This window comes from Cavia porcellus, unplaced genomic scaffold (assembly GCF_034190915.1).
Source record: "Cavia porcellus strain 051 isolate PalLab524CR breed Dunkin Hartley unplaced genomic scaffold, mCavPor4.1 scaffold_11, whole genome shotgun sequence".
Classification (NCBI taxonomy): domain Eukaryota; kingdom Metazoa; phylum Chordata; class Mammalia; order Rodentia; family Caviidae; genus Cavia; species Cavia porcellus.
In genome coordinates this window covers 76,543,014-76,560,940 of record NW_026947494.1, presented here as the reverse complement: position 1 = coordinate 76,560,940, position 17,927 = coordinate 76,543,014, and the positions used below count along the sequence as shown (strand labels likewise).

The window sequence follows — 17,927 nt, the reverse complement described above, 5'->3', positions numbered from 1 at the left end:
CTGACATAATGTCCTTATTCCGTACACATTTAGGAACAATTCTACTTCCTACAGAAGCCTCAAAATAATACCTTGAGATGTATGTAATCAAAACCTTTTCTCTCTATGAACAGGAGAGAATCTGGTAACAGCCATATATTCATGAAGAGATGCCACAAATGAATTAACTTCTGCTAAGGCTCCAATCTGAGAGTAGATGAAGGTTTGGGTGTTGTTAGCACTGAGTTTTAAGTACTGTTAAAAGACTAAGTTATGTTTGGGAGTCTGAAAGAAATCAGATAGTGACTGATTGTTGACATTACAGCAAAATACCTTGGTATCAATTCTGCCAATTCCTAATAACTCAGGATATCGTTAGTATACCCTTGGAAATTTCCAGGCTAGAAAGGAAACCCATTTCTCATTTGCACATAGACTGCTAGGAACAAATGAAATTATATACACTTCCAGTGGTATTTATATACACTTCTTGATATTGGCACATGCTTACTCAGAAGATTTAGCTGAAGAACATGCTAAAAAATAGTTGCAGTTTTCAAAATATTAGACTATGTTTCTATCCACCTTTTGTGTGTTTAAATAAGTTTAGAAATGTCAAGATAATGTTCCATCATAAATCAGGTGCCTCAAGAGTGTGTACAAATCCTAGGGAGGCAGGAATTCTCACCATACAGCCACATTAAATGTATCTCCATCTAGCAGAGTGAGATAGGTATGAATCCTTGAAATGGTTCTCACTCTTTTTGAGGTTGTTGCTCTTAGTGTTGAACATCTGGATTGGATATCCATGAAGCCCTGAAGCCAAACATTTCTTTTCTTTTTTGTTTTGCTTAAATAGATCTTTGAAGCCAGTTGCATAGAAAGACCACAACAGATGAAGGGTAAATCTAGGGAACCAGAAGAAAAAGTTCTAGGACTTCATTCATCAAGAGTGTGCAACCGCTTTGCAACCCCTTTGCTGGTGGAACCTTTGGTCCTCCATCCCTCCAGCCTCGATGTTTGCACTGGCCTGGATTATGGATGCAGCCTGCATCTGATGACTGTAGACAATCAGATTTCTAAATTTCATATAAAAGTCTTTCTATTTCATACTGCGGTAGTAATCTGAGTTAAACCTGGATCATGGAACTCGTCTCTCCCTGTAGAACTGTAAGAAGACATCTCCACGACTAGTCATACTGGCTTATTCACCCCATCCACATTCCTCATGTAAGCAGGATCCTGGACTGTGTTTCTGACTCTGCTAGTGCTCTGCCTCTCCATCCTCATCTTAATGGGAAAGCAAAAGTCCCGAAAACACCGCTTGAAGTTTTCATCAAGGAAGGCATAGAGGATGGGGTTCAAGCTGCTGTTGGTGTAGCCCAAGGCGATACAGAAGTAGTAGCTAGAGAGAGCGGCGGTGCTGTGGGAAGTGCTCCCCAGCGCCTCCACAAGGATGAAAATGTGAATCGGGGTCCAGCAGATAATGAACACTGCCACCACCACCAGGACCAGCCTGGTGATCCTGCGCAGGTTCCGATCTTTCTCTCGGGAGCCAGAAAGGAGCCGGACACTCTTCAGACGCAGGATCATCAGAGTATAGCAGACAATAATGATGAGGACGGGGATCACAAAGGCAAAGACAAAGACGCAGATCTTCATGAAGAGGTCCCACCAGGAGTAGTCGTCATCCGGGAACTGCAAGGAGCACTCAATGATATCCACATCTGAGGAAAGAACCAAAATCACAAAAGGAAGCCCGTTAGCATTACTGCTGTGATGGCAAGATGTTGAGACAATCTTCCTAAACTGCCCAACTCATAATAACCTTTCTGTCTTGGCCTCCAGAGTAGCTGAGATTACAGGTGTGTACCTGCCTTGAAAGCTGATTTGATCTTGATGGTTTTTGAAAGAGCTCAATTGTTAAGTTGCAGTATGGGTACTTATTTGCACTTCTGTGTATTAACTGTTCTCCCAGCCCTAGGGCTCAGGCAATTAAAGATGATGTATATTTGTAATGAATGACTAAATATTTTAAATTTAGCTATTAAATTGAACTACTACCAACTTGTCTGAAAAACATTAACAGGCTCTTGTGAGACAATTAAAACTGATAACAAAATTTGTCTGAATATGAGCAGGTGTTGTGATTTAATGAACACAATCATACCCACTATGATTAAGAACAGTATGGAACTATGAATAAAACTTTTAGAGGAGGAGAAGACCAAAAAGCAATGCTATTCTCCGACACTTCATCCTCCTTCCTTTGAACACTCAATTATTTATGGCTCAATAGCACTCTGTTGCATAAAAAAAAAGCCTTCATCTTTTTTATCCATCATGGGGTAAGGGATGGAAGGGAAAAGAATAAAAATGACAAAATAGGGTAAAATGAAAATAAAGCTGTGTGAATAAGTAGGGAATGAAAGGTTGAAGAGAGGGGAGGGAACTGGGAACCAAAAGAGGAACTGAGATATATCAAGTACAGGTACAAATTTTCCGTGATGAATGTGATCATTATGCAAATCTAAATTCAACAATAAATTTAATGATTAAAAATACATTTCTTTTCAGACCGTGAAATGACTATATTAATGCTTACTAAAATATTTTATAATCTTAAATATTCTTTAGTAAAACAAATTGTATCTTATTACAACTTCAATTAGATATACTTTAAAATACAAAAATCTAATCATTTTGGACACAGTAAAAGATATTATGGAAAGATTCTTTTTACCACACACCAAGTCAAATCTTTGAGTAGTAAATGAAAACTCCTACAGTAACTTATAATTTTGATTCTCTAAAATGTCATTTTCCAAAGTACTATTACTGTGAAGACTATTAGAAATTAACAAGTTTCAGTTTCTCCTTTAGTGTTTGTGGGAAGTTAATTCCTTTTTAAAAAGTCACCACCATTATCAAGAGAGGAGCATATTTATTAAATAATTTTGATGGTGCTTTACTAGAAAAATCTGAGTTAACATAAGTATCTCATTCTAGATATTTATTTATTTATTGGTACCGGAAATTGAACTGAGGACCTTGTGTTTGCCAGGCAGGCACTGTGCCACTGAGCCTCCTCAGCCCTAGATTTTTGTCTATTATGTCTGATGAACATGGTTTTCTTAAAGGTGAGAAACATGCATGTGTTGCTTCTTTTTTCTGCCTAACTTTTGTCTTCCTGCTTTGTCTCTCTTTTTGGTTGTCTTTAGCCTGAACATCACCTCAGAGACATTTAAATACGATCCTCTCTTGTTCATCCTCTCCCTTCCAATTTGCACTCCACTACGTACTGTACTCACCCTGTTTATGTCCTAGACAGAATGTGCTCCAGACTGTAATAGTGTGTTGCCTTTCCTAACATTTCTCTCTCCATTCAGAATGTAAACACCCTTAAAATAGGGACCTTGTCTACTGATTCAACATTCAACCCCTGGAACTAGGGTGGTGTCTGGAATATACAGTGCATAAAGAAAATAAGTTGTTAAATAAATGAACAAGATATTATGTAGACATTAAGACATTCCTGAGAACATGTACAATTTACATGAGCTTTTACAGAGCTAAACTGCCAAAAAACAGAACAGTGGCCAATGTGGAATTTAGATGCATCTTTTAACTTTAGATCAGCTTCTCTTAACTAAACTGTGTTGCATGTAATAGGAGCTCAATAAATATTTGATGAATAGATTAAATAATCAATGATAGCTAGTTTTATAGGACAGTAGAAAATAAATATTCAATAATGAAGTTACAAATATTCTCCAGAAAATTCAATGAACCTGAAATTGTACCAATAACGAAATCCTATCCTAATAAATCTTAGTCCAAAATCACCATTCTTATTAAACATTCTACTTCTGGAAAAAGTGAGCATCTTTGAGTTGAACTATTTTTCCAATTGTGACAATTCAAAAAGTGGTCTTTCTTCAATTACCACATAATTTCCCTCATATCCGGCATCTAGAAAAGGTGATCTCATAGATGTTGCGAGTAGAACAGTGGTTACCAGCAGCTGGAGAAGAGCCCTGGGGAGGGTGTTTGGAAAAAGATTGGTCAACAGATAACAAAGCTAATTAGATGGGAGGAATGATTTCTGGTGCTCTGTGGCACAATAGGCAACTATAGCTGACGATAATGCATCGCATATTTCAAAATAGCTAGAGAAGAGGATTTTGGATGTTCTTACCATTAACAAATGATAAATCTCTGGTGGACATGCAAATTATCCTGTCTGATTACTCCATAATGTATAGATGTGGTAAAACATCACACTGAATGCTACAAATGCATACCATTATGTATGGATCAAAAAATTCTAAAAAGCAGTCTTTTTTCCTTTTATATTAATGCAAAAGGATCATGGCTTCCACTGGCACATCCACCACTGCATGAATTCCGTGCTTATAGAATTAGATCTAATAACCAAACTCAATATTTCCTTGTGTGTAATCTTTTTCATTAAGAATAAGTTGAAGGGCTGGGGTTTAGCTCAGTGGCACAAGCAGCTGCTGGACAATCGCAAGGTCGTGAGTTCAATCCCCAGTACAAAAAAAAAAAAAACATGAAAAAAGAATAAGCTGATTTCTTATTGTAGATGTTATAATCCTTCTTAGCTACTGTCATAATTGTAGAGGCAGACTATGTTCCCCAAAGAAATAATACATAGCTATATTATGTGTAAAATATCAGATTCAGCATTCATATTCCTAAAATAAAATGCTGCTGTATACCACGCCACAGACTTTGCTATTGAATGAGTATTTGATAAATTTCGAAAACCTAAGCCACAGGCCAAGACCTGTGAGGAGCCCTGTGCCAGCAGATGGTCCTAGTGTTTCTCTAGTGCTTGCAAACACAGGACATTGCTTTACCAACATCAATTCAGTACATGTGGAAACACCTGAGGAGACAGGCATCACTATTACTCTCATTTTGCAGGTAAGAAGCCAAAGTTCTATATGATGTCTGCAAATGACACTGTCTGTAAGTGGTGAATTCAGGATCTGACCCTAACCAGTTTGCTTCTAGAATCTGTGTCCTTAATGTATATGTATTCTGATTCTATTGATGCCTGATCCATTTCAGTGAGAATTCTTCATAAACACAAGACTGTGAACTACCAATGTCAGATACCCTGGCTCCAGTGTGGGCAGAGTATCACAGTACTCCTCCTGCTCAGCCAAGACTCCTAACACACAGTGTGGGACAGCGTTCCAAAATGAATGCATGGACCAATTAAGATGACCTTTCATCACATAAATAGAATCTACTTCAGAAAATTAAGAAGAGAGAAGAACAGAGCCCTCCTATAATTTTATTCCATTTTTCCTTTTGTGCTGCACAAATTAATCTTTGGCTGACATTGGTAGATCTTTTCCATCGCATCTGCACGTATTCATCTCTAGCCACTGTCCCAAAGAAACCACATCTGTCTTCATTTCCTTTTTCAGAAGGCTAATTGAAACCTATTTCTTTTAAGATGTCGTTTTCTGACAAAGATAATAAGGAACACAGTGGTTAAGTCTATGTGAGTAACGTGAACCATAAAAGTCAGTTCTTCATTTGCCCTGGAGAAGCCATTTATCTTTTTTTATTTTTAGCTTACTCCTCTCATGCTGGTAATGTATAGGTAACATCTGCTCCCGAATTACAATTGTGTTGCACAAACACCTAAGCCTCAGAGGAGTTTCTCATGATTTATTTCCATTTGTTGTCGCCAAGAAGAAACAAATTATTTTGTGTATTTAATTCACATTTTAAAACAGTTATCTGATAGAGGTAATCAGGCATTTCTTAAAATTTGCCAACCATTACAGTTTATTACTCACTGCCTCTGTGCTAGAAATTCATGTTACAACTTTGGAGGAAAAATTCATGTTTCATTTAGAAACAGTAGACAAAAGTCATTAAGTATTTTGTCCAAGTTTACAGACTATGCAACAGCAAGGATGAACTAACTCTAAGACAAGTTATGAACCTTGGCTTATAATGATGTGTTAATGTCTCAGTATATGCTAATCAATTGTAGGGTGATGTACACTACCAATCTGGTAAGCGATGTTGGTAATGGAAGAGGCTGTATATGTGTGGAGTCTAGGATAATATAACTTTACTTTCCATTCAATTTTTCTGCAAACTTAAAACTGCCTAAAGACAAGGAAAGATAAGCTATGTAATCATTGTGCAAAATGTAGTATGATTTTAGCACCTGTCCTTTTGCTTTGACCTGGAAAGTCCTTGCTACATATATTCAATTATCTGTGCTCACAGGTATCACAAGCTTCCTTAGAAACCTGGAGCCTTTAACACCTGCTACAGCATTAAATAACATTTACAAAGATCAAAGTGATTGTTCAGCTGCCCACCCCTAGCAGAATTTCTAGCATAAAACTATTTTTCAGAGCCTTGTCTTTTACTAGTAAAGCAAAAACTCTTGAAGCAGTAGTTCCTATTTTGATTGCAGGTCAGAGTCATCTGAAGAGATCTTAAAAATCTTGAACCTAGGTCACACATCAAATCAATTAAATCATCAGTGTATTCCACCACGCATCCCAGAGTAAGAAACACAGAAAATGTCAGGTATCCTGTTTTCATGGTGTAAGAATGAGTATATTCAGAATCTAATGATTCTGCTTACTGTAACACCATCCATCTGTGACCCTGATTCTGAATGGTCTAGAGCCAAATAAAGCTGTTACAACAGTGATCTGGGGATTTACCTTGAGGGAAAAAAGAGAAAACAGTCAGTATGTTTAGCTAATCTGTTAGGTTCTTGTTAGAAAGAAGAGAAAAGGAAATAGAAGGCATCAACTAGAATTGCCAAGTTGCATTTCCAAAATCCACATGTCTGTTGTTCCGTATTTGATTCTCCCTGTATTCTGATAAGCAGAATATGAGACAGTCTGGGGATCTGTATTCTGATAATGTCATTTTCCCATTCTGTGTTTACAGGTGGAAAAGGAGGCAAAATTGTTTTATTTCTCATCTACCATGGATTACATTTTCATTGAGTTTTTTGTTGTTGCTGTTTATTTCCATTTAAATTATATGTCCTACTCCTAAATTAAAAGTCTACATAACTGAAAGTTATGTTTTTATAAATGGGAGGACAATTATTGCTCTTACCTTCCCTGACTTTGGTGCCTCCAAGGACGATGGCAGAAATGCCAACAGATGATGACAAGAGCCAAATACAGATATTGATGATCTTTGCCTTCAAGGGTGTCCGGAAGTCCAGTGCCTTCACAGGGTGGCACACAGCAATGTAGCGGTCCACACTCATCATGGTCAAGGTGAATATGCTGGTGAACATGTTGTAGTAATCAATGGAAATGACTATCTTGCACAGCACATCCCCAAAGGGCCAGGAATTCATCAGGTAGACGGTGCTCTGGAAAGGCATGGTGGTAGTGACCAAAGCATCCGCCAAAGCCAGGTTAAATATATAGATGTTGGTTGCTGTTTTCATCTTTGTATATCTAAAAGACAGGAAACAGTAGCATTTATTTTCATTTTCTGTTTGTGACAGCTGTGGGATTATTAATTTTGCTTTTCATTCACTTATTTTTGCAAATAAAATAAATGTAACATGTAAAAGGAATATTCTAGACATGAGAGGTATTAGGAAAAATGGACACAGATCTATGATTTTATTGAATTTTTATTTTAAAGATAGTAAAATTCAAAAGCAAGACAGAACAAAGTCAATCAAGACAAAGCAGTGAAACTGGTACAGAACTTCAGAGCAGGACACCGGGCTAACAGTAATAGGTACCTATCTTGTTATGTTCACATTAGTTGTCGATTCAGTCAGGTCTAGCAAAATCAAACCAAAAACAGAACACTATAAAACCAATCCAAATAGAATATTGAACAGAACGAAACAATGAATCAGAACAAAGCAAAACAGTGAAAACAATATTGACCTTCAAAGAGAAGACAGAAGGAAATCCCCCCTATTTGCTATATGTATACTGTCATCCTCCCAAGTGATGCTCAGACCTCTGGCCCCAGGTCAGCATAATCAACCCAATAATACAAGCACTTAGTTGCTTTATCTGCCTTAGTTTCTGTCAACTCTGGCTCACCTCCAAACCATCCAGTTGCTGACTGGGGATTGGGGTGATGGGGTGGGGGTGGTGGGACATTAGATTCTCAGCCTGTGAACAGGAAGGCTCACGGGAAGGCTGGCTTGTTCTCTCCCTGGTGGGCCCACTGCTGGCTCGGGCCACTGCTTACCAGGAAGGATTGATGGCTCCTTGCTTTCTTGGTCTGTCCCCCAAGTTCCAGCATGGCTGATTCTCAGGAGAAGCCAACTTGTTCTCTCCCTGACTCCTGAATTTTTACTTTAATGATTTGCTCAAGAAAGTAAATTAAAAAGATAATGAAAATAGCACAGTTAGATGAAAAGATAAACATGGCTCCAGGTTTTTTCCCTACAGATTGTATGTAGCAAAGATCTTTATTTTGTGCCTGCTGATTCATTTCAGCCCTACCCAGAGTTACTTGTTTTAAGCATTTAAAAGTATTTTTCTTTTACATATCATAAAGCAAAGTTGAAACATTTTCTCTTAAGTGGTTATTTTGAAAAATCTTTGTAATTATACTAATCCTTGTAATCATGCTATCTTTTGAGAATACAAAATGTGTTCACTTTTTAAACATGAAATGGCTAAGACACAGTAGGTTTGTTGATTTTTGTTTGCCAGCATACCACTAATCTGTCATTTCAAGTGTATTATATGAATAAAACAGGTGGAGTTCATTTATACAAGTAATCACAGTACTGCAGTAGATGCAGAATAATTCTCTTATTCACCTGTCCAGTCTTGAGGGTTTTATTTATTTATTTATTTATTTATTTATTTATTTTGCTACCAGGGATTGAATTCATGATCTCACCCTTGCCAGGCAGATCATTTATGCCACTGAACTATATCCCTGGTCCCTTTTGAAAGAACTTTAAAACACAAAATTTATCTCACCTTTCAATAGAGGGAACAATAAGTTTCATAATATGCCAAAAAGATTGCTTTTAGGTCCAAATGATTATTTTTATTATAGCATAAGGTTTAGATCAATTTCATTTAAACCTAAAACTGAAAGAAAGAGTTATTGTGCATAGAGAATACTTCCTCAGAACTTCCTAGAGAAGAACAATTCCATTAGGTTTTCAGAGGCCAAGAGGGGACCTCCATGTTGATCAACGCCTACATGTTTCAGATCTATACGTCTTATCACAACTGATTCATTCATGCCTCTCTCTTCTCTCTCTCTCTCTCTCTCTATATATATATATATATATATATATAGCCACATGCGAAACATCATTTAACATCATAGAACAGCCCTGGGCCCCCTGGAGACACTACAGTCTAATGTAAAGTCAAACAGCCCTGAGTGTGAACTTTTTAAGCTTAGTTCCTGCTAAATGAAGACAATAAAACCTGACTGGTCACCCATGAGACAGAGCAATGGATGCCCTGACTCAGCCCATCTGACACACAAGGTCACACGTCACCTTCAGGGTCCTCAGCCTGTCTTCCCCGTGGACTCTCCCCTCCCCTTCCTCTCTTCTGGTTAGTAATGTGTTCATAGTTGGATGGAAAAGCACTGTAAAGGCTGGTACTAGAGCCAAACTCTAGGTTTCCATTTTAATGCTCAGTTACTGCAATAGTTATTTAATGTGAGGAGTGAGAAATTTATTTAAAAACATGTTTTTTTCCTTACTCTTTTTATTCAAGTGCTGCTAAATGATCCATAAGTTTTAGAAAATGATTAAAAATGTATGGCCAAGAATTTATAACAAAGACTTTCTAAAGGTATAGGTAACTAAGACAAAGTCAGGTATTTCCAATGAAAAGGATGGAAACGTGATATATTGAGAGACTGTTTTATTTTAAAGTTTATTTTAGAGAAAATAAAATCAAGCAAAATAAAACAGAATAAATCCAATCAAAACAAGATAGTGTAAGTGACACAGGATTTCAAAACAAGATAATAGGAAATCAACCGTGGTTACCATAATACCTCTTGTCTTCAAATAGCTGCCTATACCTTCAGATACAGTAAAATCAGACAAAACAGGAACAGAACAGAACCAATAAAAACAAAACAATGAACTCAACAAAAGACTTCAAAACAAGACAATAGTAAATCCAAAATGGCTACCATAATGTAACTTGTTATCTTTGAAACAGCAGCCCATGCTTTCAGATACAATAAAACCAAACAAGATAAAACAGAATAAAACCCTCCCAAGCAGAACAACAATGATACAGGATTTCAAAACAAGATAATAGGGAATTAACAATGGCCACCACCTTCAGAAAGACATCTTATATAGATGTTACACTGAATGTTGCTATCTCTTAATAGATGATCAGACTACCAGTTTAGACCTGCAAAGTCAGTGAAACACTAAACACTATAAGCCTTAAATTATATTTTATCTCATTAGCTATCATTACAGCTTGTGTCTCTCTGGATCAGCCAGTGGCTTGGGTTGGGAAGGGTTCTTCTTGTCTCCCTACCCATTGGCTGGAAGGGGCTGGCATCTGGCTCTCCCCCAGTCAGCCCGTGAATGGTGCCAACTTACAGAAGGTCCTTCTTAAAAGTGTGTTTGTATGTTTCAAAAAGTACATCTTACACACCTACATTCTATTCTTTCACCTCGGTACTCCAGAATCCCTGATACTGGCAAAGATTTCAGCAAGGAGCATCTCTGGCACCTACTCCTGAATACTGTGACTCTCATACTTCCTTCTTTCTTTATGAAGTTGAGTGGCATTCTTTGCTTTATAAAGTTAAGTGGACCTACGTTCTAGAGTTTATTTTTCCTTCCAAGAAACAGACTTTAGAGAGGTCTCTAAATACTCCAAGCATGTTTCCCCAAGTAGAAAATAAAAAAAATAGTGATTATCTCATAAAGTTCCAGAGATAGTTAGTGAAATGCATCTGACCCAGAGAACAGGTCTAATTCATTTCTGATTTATTTCAAATTCCCTGACTGCTACTACTCTTGTTATACGGATGGAAGCCACCAGTTAGTGAGTGCACACACTCTCTCTCTCTTTCCCTCTCTCTCTCTCTCTCTCTCTCTCTCTCTCTCTCACACACACACACACACACACACACACACACACACACACACACACACACCTCGGATGATGCAGTTTCTAGGTAATGCTTAAGGTCATATTTACCTAACTCAGCATCAGTACAAAATATCAGAGTAAAGATAAAGCTTGGAACCTCACATTAGAGGAACATGAATGGAATGACACATAAAATACCATAAATATTTTTAATCAGAAAATGTCAAATGATAACATGCTTTAGCTTTTCAGAATATTTACAAACAGTAAAGGTATAAGACTTGAACTTGCAGGAAATTCAAATCCTGTCATCAGAGCTCAACATCAGAGACTGGAACATGGAGAGTAATTATAACAACCACTTATTTCAAAACATACCCCGTCCGTCCATCTGTGTGCATTCTATAGACTTTATCTCATTTACTCATCACAGTAACTCTACATGGTACTATCAGCATACTTACTTTATAGCTGAAATAGTTAAGAATCATAAGCTTTTATTAAAAATTCTCAGTGATATAAAGGACATATCCCAGGAATTTGAACTCAATTTCTTCATTGGTATCTTTCTCTCTTCAGCACTTTATAATTTATGAAGCCTAGTTTTTACCTGCATATATATTTGGTTCTCGCAACAACTACCCTTCTTGTTGACTCTAGAAATTTATATCTTTCCCTTCATATAGCTATATAAATCCCAGCTAAATTATACGATTTGTTTTGCTTCAGCAAAGGGAACCTCAGTGGGAAGGTCTCGAAAGAGACTCCTGGTTATGGCATCCTTTTAGGACTCTGAGAAAGTGCTTATATACCTACAGCCCTGGAAGAGGAAATCTTCAAGGTATAATTGCAGGTAAGAACTAAACTATGAGTTTGGTGAATATTTTTACTGGTCTTTTTTGTACAATACTGGACTAGATCCCAGGATAATGTGAGTCTAAAGTAGGACTCCTAACCTCAGACATGGTCTGTTTTATATCTAATCCCAGAAAAATGTCATGCAATGCTTTCAATCATTTTATGTCCACTGGTAAAAAAAAAAACAAGTAAGTTTTCTTGCTATGATAGAAATAAAATTATTTTCTATTCTATCCATACTGTTTTACAAAAATCCTCAAGCATTTCAAGTAAAACTGCACCATCTGGGCAAGAAGCTTTGGCTTGTGTGGCAAAACTGGAGGTGGGCTGGCAGTGAGCAGCTGCACTTTTTAGCACACACACCGCAGGAGCATATGGCATTAAAAGAGCAGTCTGGGGGTTGTCCTTGCTAACTCGATGATGTGACAAACCTGGAATCGACACAACAGAGCCCTGGATGAGATGTGAAGGGCAGGTCAGGCAGAGAGCAGCTAGAGAGCGTTTTCAGAGTTAGAAATATTCCCACAGACCCTTAATTCAAGGTCATCCTGGTGGACTTCTCTTTAGAATTTTGAAGGGTGGCTTCCAAACTTGTATCCACAAGGGCGTGTGTGAAGGTGAGGGGGGCACAGTTAACTACTCAGACATAAGAAGCAAGCGTCAACAGGCAGGATTTCTGGGAAAAAATGGTATTTGCCACTTGAGAAATGAGGTCCCCATTTCTGGAAGCACCTGTAGTCTCAGGATTTCTTGTACTTTGCCTTCATGCTCAGCAGACACTCAGGTGGCAAAGATAATTATTGCATGCTGCCATCCTTTGCTATGGAGGCGTGTTACCCAAATTTGATTCTTTTTTATTTCAGCAATGCATCTTTAATCAGAAACTGCTTTTCACCTTCATGGCAATGGTATATAATAAATGATCACAAGGCCGATCACTGGCAGTTTTCCAGCTTTATGATTTCTTTCATTTTAGCTTTCACTTCTAGTTGTGCTCCATGTTGAGTTTCATGTTCCTGCTCCTGGGTCTCCAGCAATGTTCACATTGCCTCCTGTTTCTTCATCCCTCCATTTTCCAGCATGTTTTAACAGCCTACCTTATAGACAGCATTTGATTGGACTTTGAGGAGACTAAAAAACAAATTCAATACACAGGTCCAAGACAGGACTGAGTTAAGATTACAGGGTGAACTAAAGGGACGAACAGAAAGGAAGCATTGAAGTTTGAGAAGACAAACATATTTCAAATGAGATCGAACTTGGTAGGACCTTTAAATTTTAAAAATTTTGGGCAGATAGAGAGGCTTGACAGTTAGTGTCACATGCAGGGATCCACAAGAAAGGTTATCCTGAGTCAGGGATCGCTGGGAAGGGCTGGGAGACTGCATGGATGCATACTGGTTGGCCACAGAGGACCATGAACTCCAGAAAGAGAAAATCACTTTAAGTATTTATTGAGGATTTATCATATGACAGATCGTGTAGGAACTTCACATTATCTGACAAAGCTGTTATTATGATTAAATGATACATGCATAAAACCAATTAGCACGGGGCCTGGTTCTTCATAATTGCTCAGTGGATGCCAACCTCTATTATCATCATCACTGTTACTGCTATTATTGCTGTTATTATTAGTTACTTGTCAAACTCTAGCAAGCCATAGTACAATCCCGTAAGACATCACTGCTTCTCAGAATCCATATGTAGTAAGCAGAAGAGTTTAGGGGCCCCCTCAATGCAAAAATTCTTAAAATGTTAGGTATTTTATCAGAACAATGTGATTCTGTAAATCCTGCCACTTCTTGTAACTAAAGATAGAAAAGCATTCTAGTATTCTGGCGACTCTGCATTATAAGGCTAGAAAACATTAATACAAGGAAATAGCAGATCTAAAAGGGAATGTTGTTTTAAAACATGAATGTCCTGTCTCTTAATGAGCAAAGTTCTGTCATAGGTATCATGGCATTTAAACTTTTCTATAAGTAGAATAGCTGTCCTTTAGAATCTGCAGCACACTGGTTCTCAGTCCCCCACAGATATCAAAATCCAGGAATGCTCAAATCCCTGATGTAGAAATGGTATATATTTGCATATAATGTAGGCACTTTCTATGTACTTTAATAAAACATCTCTAATTGTTTAAAATACCCAATACATTGTAAGTGTTACATAGTTGTTTTTTATATTGTATAGGAGATAATTAATCTTTAAAAATCTGATAATAGAGATAGAACAATGACATAACTAACTACACTTGACTGAATCCACAGGTGTAGAACTCAACATGTTGAGGGTCAGTTGTACCCATTTTTTTAGTTCAGAGGAAGAAGATAACTTACCTGAAACACAAACTGATAATATAAATGAAAAGCCAAACTTTGGCATCAACACAATAAAAAAATTGTAAATCTTAATTGGCATTTTTTGGGAGTTAATTCTAATATAGACAATATCAAAAGGTAACATAGGCAATACCAAAGGCCCGTGGAATGTAATGAACCAATGTTTGGTGAAGAAAAGAGTGTGATCAAATGCTGTTGGCCCATGTTCCTGGCAGCTGTCTTACTGGCGCTTCCCAAGACCAAATTTAGTGGAAAGAAAACTTTGTGGCACGAGGGGAACGCAATCCTTTTATCAGACAGTGCTAGACTAGCGTGACGAGGGGACAACATTGAGTATTCTTTTTTCTGTATTGTCAGACAGCAGGATTTACTCATTTTTGGGGGGCATGTTTTCCAGATTTTGGATTTTATGTTTGAAACTATTAGAAAAGTTGAGGAAATGGGGCTGGGGATTTAGCTCAGTGGCATAAGCGCTTGCCTTGCAAGCAGGCAGTTGTGAGTTCGATCCCTGGTACCGATAAAAAGGAAAAAGACAAAAAAAAAAAAAAAAAAAGAAAAGAAAAGTTGAGGAAAGGGCAGAAGTTCGTCAAAGTGTACAAATCTTTAGTCAGGCGATTCCTAAGGATGTAATGCAACATGATGGCTATAGTTTATAGTACTGTATTACATATCTTTAATGTAGTAAAAGAACTTCCTCACCATGTATGTGAATATATGCAACATATATGCAAACACACACAAATAACTACATGTGGCGATAGATGTGTTAACTAAATTTGTGGCAAACATTTCATTGATTATATTATGAACCTGGGTAACCAGCTTTCTGTCAATATAACAAAATACCTGCCACAATAAACTTAGGAAGCAGAAAGACTTATTTTGACTTAAAGTTCTGAAGGTTTTCATTCTATGATTGGCTGGCTTGTTGGGAGGTCAGCTGTGGCCAGTAAGTAGATCAAGGTGGCAACATGTGACAGAGGAGACCTGTTTATCTCATCCAAGAAGCAGAGAGAAAGCGGGGAGGGGTTGGGTCCCAACACCCCCTTCAAAGTGCACCCCAGTGACGATGCAATTTCCTTATACTACACCTCAGCTCCAAAACATTCCATCACCTCCAAATAGCACAAAGCTGAGGACCAAAACTCTAACACATGGGCCTTTGGGGATGTCCTAGATCCAAAGTGTGACACAAGGCATCATTGTACACTTTGAACATGTATAATTTTATTTGTCCATTAAACCTCAAAAGAGCTTGGGATGAAAGAGAGTTAACCCCAATGTAAACTGGACTCTGTGATTCTGCTGGGTCAGTATAGGTCCATCCACTGTAACAAATGTCCTCAGGTTGGGGATATTGATACTGGGGAGACTTCATGCAAAGGGACAGGAGCATGCTGGAAAATCTGTACTTTCTACTCAATTTTTCTGTGAACTAAAACTGTTTTTTTTTTTTAAAGAAAAGTCTCTTTAAGAAATAAAACTAAGCAGAAATAATGATAACGTCCTGCTGTGACTCCTTACAGAACTATTTGAAAACATAATGTTTTTTTCACTAAATTGTTCAGATAGCTTCAATTTGTCTCAATGAAATTAGCTAAACGTCTGGATTACTTGCTTTTACAACTAGGATTCATTACTCAAGGATAGTAATATATTCTTTTTTTAAAAGAAAAGAATTCATCCATTGTTTCTCAAATAATCTGGCTTAAATGTGCCCTTGGTCTACAGTATTACAAAGGAGTTATCTTCACATGGAGATGGGACCTGGATGTGGCCCAGCATTACTCTTGCACATGCACAGAGCAAAAGCTATAAGAAATAGCAAGAGCAAGTTCCTGGGATTCACTGCAGCTACCCTGCACCAGCATGAGCGATCAGCTCTATCATCCCCAGGTGGGCTGTCCTCTCAGGGAGGTGGCCAGGAAAGAAGTATATGATTTCACTGGACCAGGAGGCACTCCAGGAGTCCAGAGGAGGTGATATCTGCTCCCAACTCGCAGGAGGAATGTTCTAATGCATCCAGTCACACACGCCAGGTGAGAGCTTATCATGTCCACCAGCACCTAGAAGAAAACTGAAAATCACCAACAACTGGTACGTTGTTTCCTACTACACAACTCCCTGATGCTGAGTGGTATATAAATACTTAACTTAGTATTTCTTTTTTAATGAAGAAATCTGACCACACTGAGCTAGCCACAGACTGACCTAGTTCTGAGAAAGCTACAGACCAGACAAGTAGGGGGACATCTAACGATCACTCTGTATTCTATCCTCTGTCAGATGCAGCCGCCTCTTATGGCTTAAGTCTTGGTTCCCCCCCAAAGCCTCATGCCATCATAGGCAGAGTTTTTACAGAAATGGCTGAATCTAGAGTGCGTGATGCTAGGAGAAGAGTATGTGATTACTAAATCAGTCAGTAGTAGGCTTGATATAGCTCTGGGTCGGATTAGGGCAGATATCTGGGTAGATAAAATGTAAGAGAGAGAAAGAGGGCTTGTGTGGATGCTGGTTACTGCTTGCTGATACTTTGCTTACTTGATACCTCTTTGCTTTGCCATGGACTGTTTATTCTCTGTGATGCCCCACGGCCGTGCCAGCCTGCTGTACAAACTGTGAGCCAAAGAATCCTTTCCTCCATTAACTTGTGGGTATTGGGTATTTTGCCTCAGCAATGAGAAAATTAACTAAGACATCACCCCTTTCCTGGGTGGGAATAAATGCTGTAGGGCAAGGAGTAATGAGGACATTCTTGTTGGACCAATTAGAGCTCCTGTACTAGATTAGTTATTCAGCAGTTGTGGGCCCTTGAACGGTACTTGAACCTGTGTAGTTTTATTTTCTCATCTGAAAATGATTCCAACAATCCCCAGTTCATGGTCTTGCTGTCACATCTAAAGAGCTAACACTCAGCAAGCACTCGGAAAACCATTCCCATTGTCATAGCTGAGCTCTACAGGCTTCTAATTTCAGCCGTACCTAATACCAAGGCCTCCATGTCCAGCTCCTGATCAGTTCCTTTCTTAACCTATTCCATGTTTTCTTTATCTTTAATTTAAATTCCAATGTCCTTGGCCAATTGAGAAAGTAGCTGTTAAACATATAAATAAACAATAATCCACCAGCCTTTTACAATATTATGCCCTTTCCTAAAACCTATCTTCCTTCTATCAGTCTTTCTTACCTAAGACATAAACCATCAATCCTCTTAAATATGGAGTGAGGGATTACTGACTGATTTTTTTACTTAAATAAATAGTGTAATTCAGAAATTCTCTTGTTCGGATAGTTCTAAACCTGTATTACTTGTACCACTGAAACCACATGAGCCAAACTTTAGAAAGGCACCATCCTTTAATCATACAATTTTAGATTTTTAGCTAAGAGCCTCTCTGGGCAACAGCAATTGAGTACATTCAAAAGTTAATCTTGAGTGAAGAAGGTGCCAAGTGCACAGTTTACACAAAGATATTGCTGTTCAAGAGATACAGTGGAATGCTTCATAGAATGAAATGCTTCTTTACCAGTAAGAAATAAATCCCTCCCGAAATGATCAATGAGACAAACACTAGGAAAAACTGTAGTCAACAGAATCAAGAAATAGTTTTGATTTTGTATTGTATTTTGAAAAAAT

The 17,927-nt window shown here is 37.9% G+C and overlaps 1 protein-coding gene across 1 annotated transcript in view; it reads right to left on the bottom strand.

The window, feature by feature from the left end:
• Positions 1–823: 823 nt before the first annotated feature.
• Oprk1 (opioid receptor kappa 1) overlaps positions 824–17,927 on the bottom strand; it is a gene marked incomplete at its 5' end in the record, with an annotated part of 52,318 nt that continues 35,214 nt past the window's right edge. Inside the window, 2 exon segments of the mRNA NM_001172990.1 lie at positions 824–1,706; positions 7,117–7,469. Of these exon segments, the coding sequence (NP_001166461.1) occupies positions 1,174–1,706; positions 7,117–7,469 (886 nt within the window).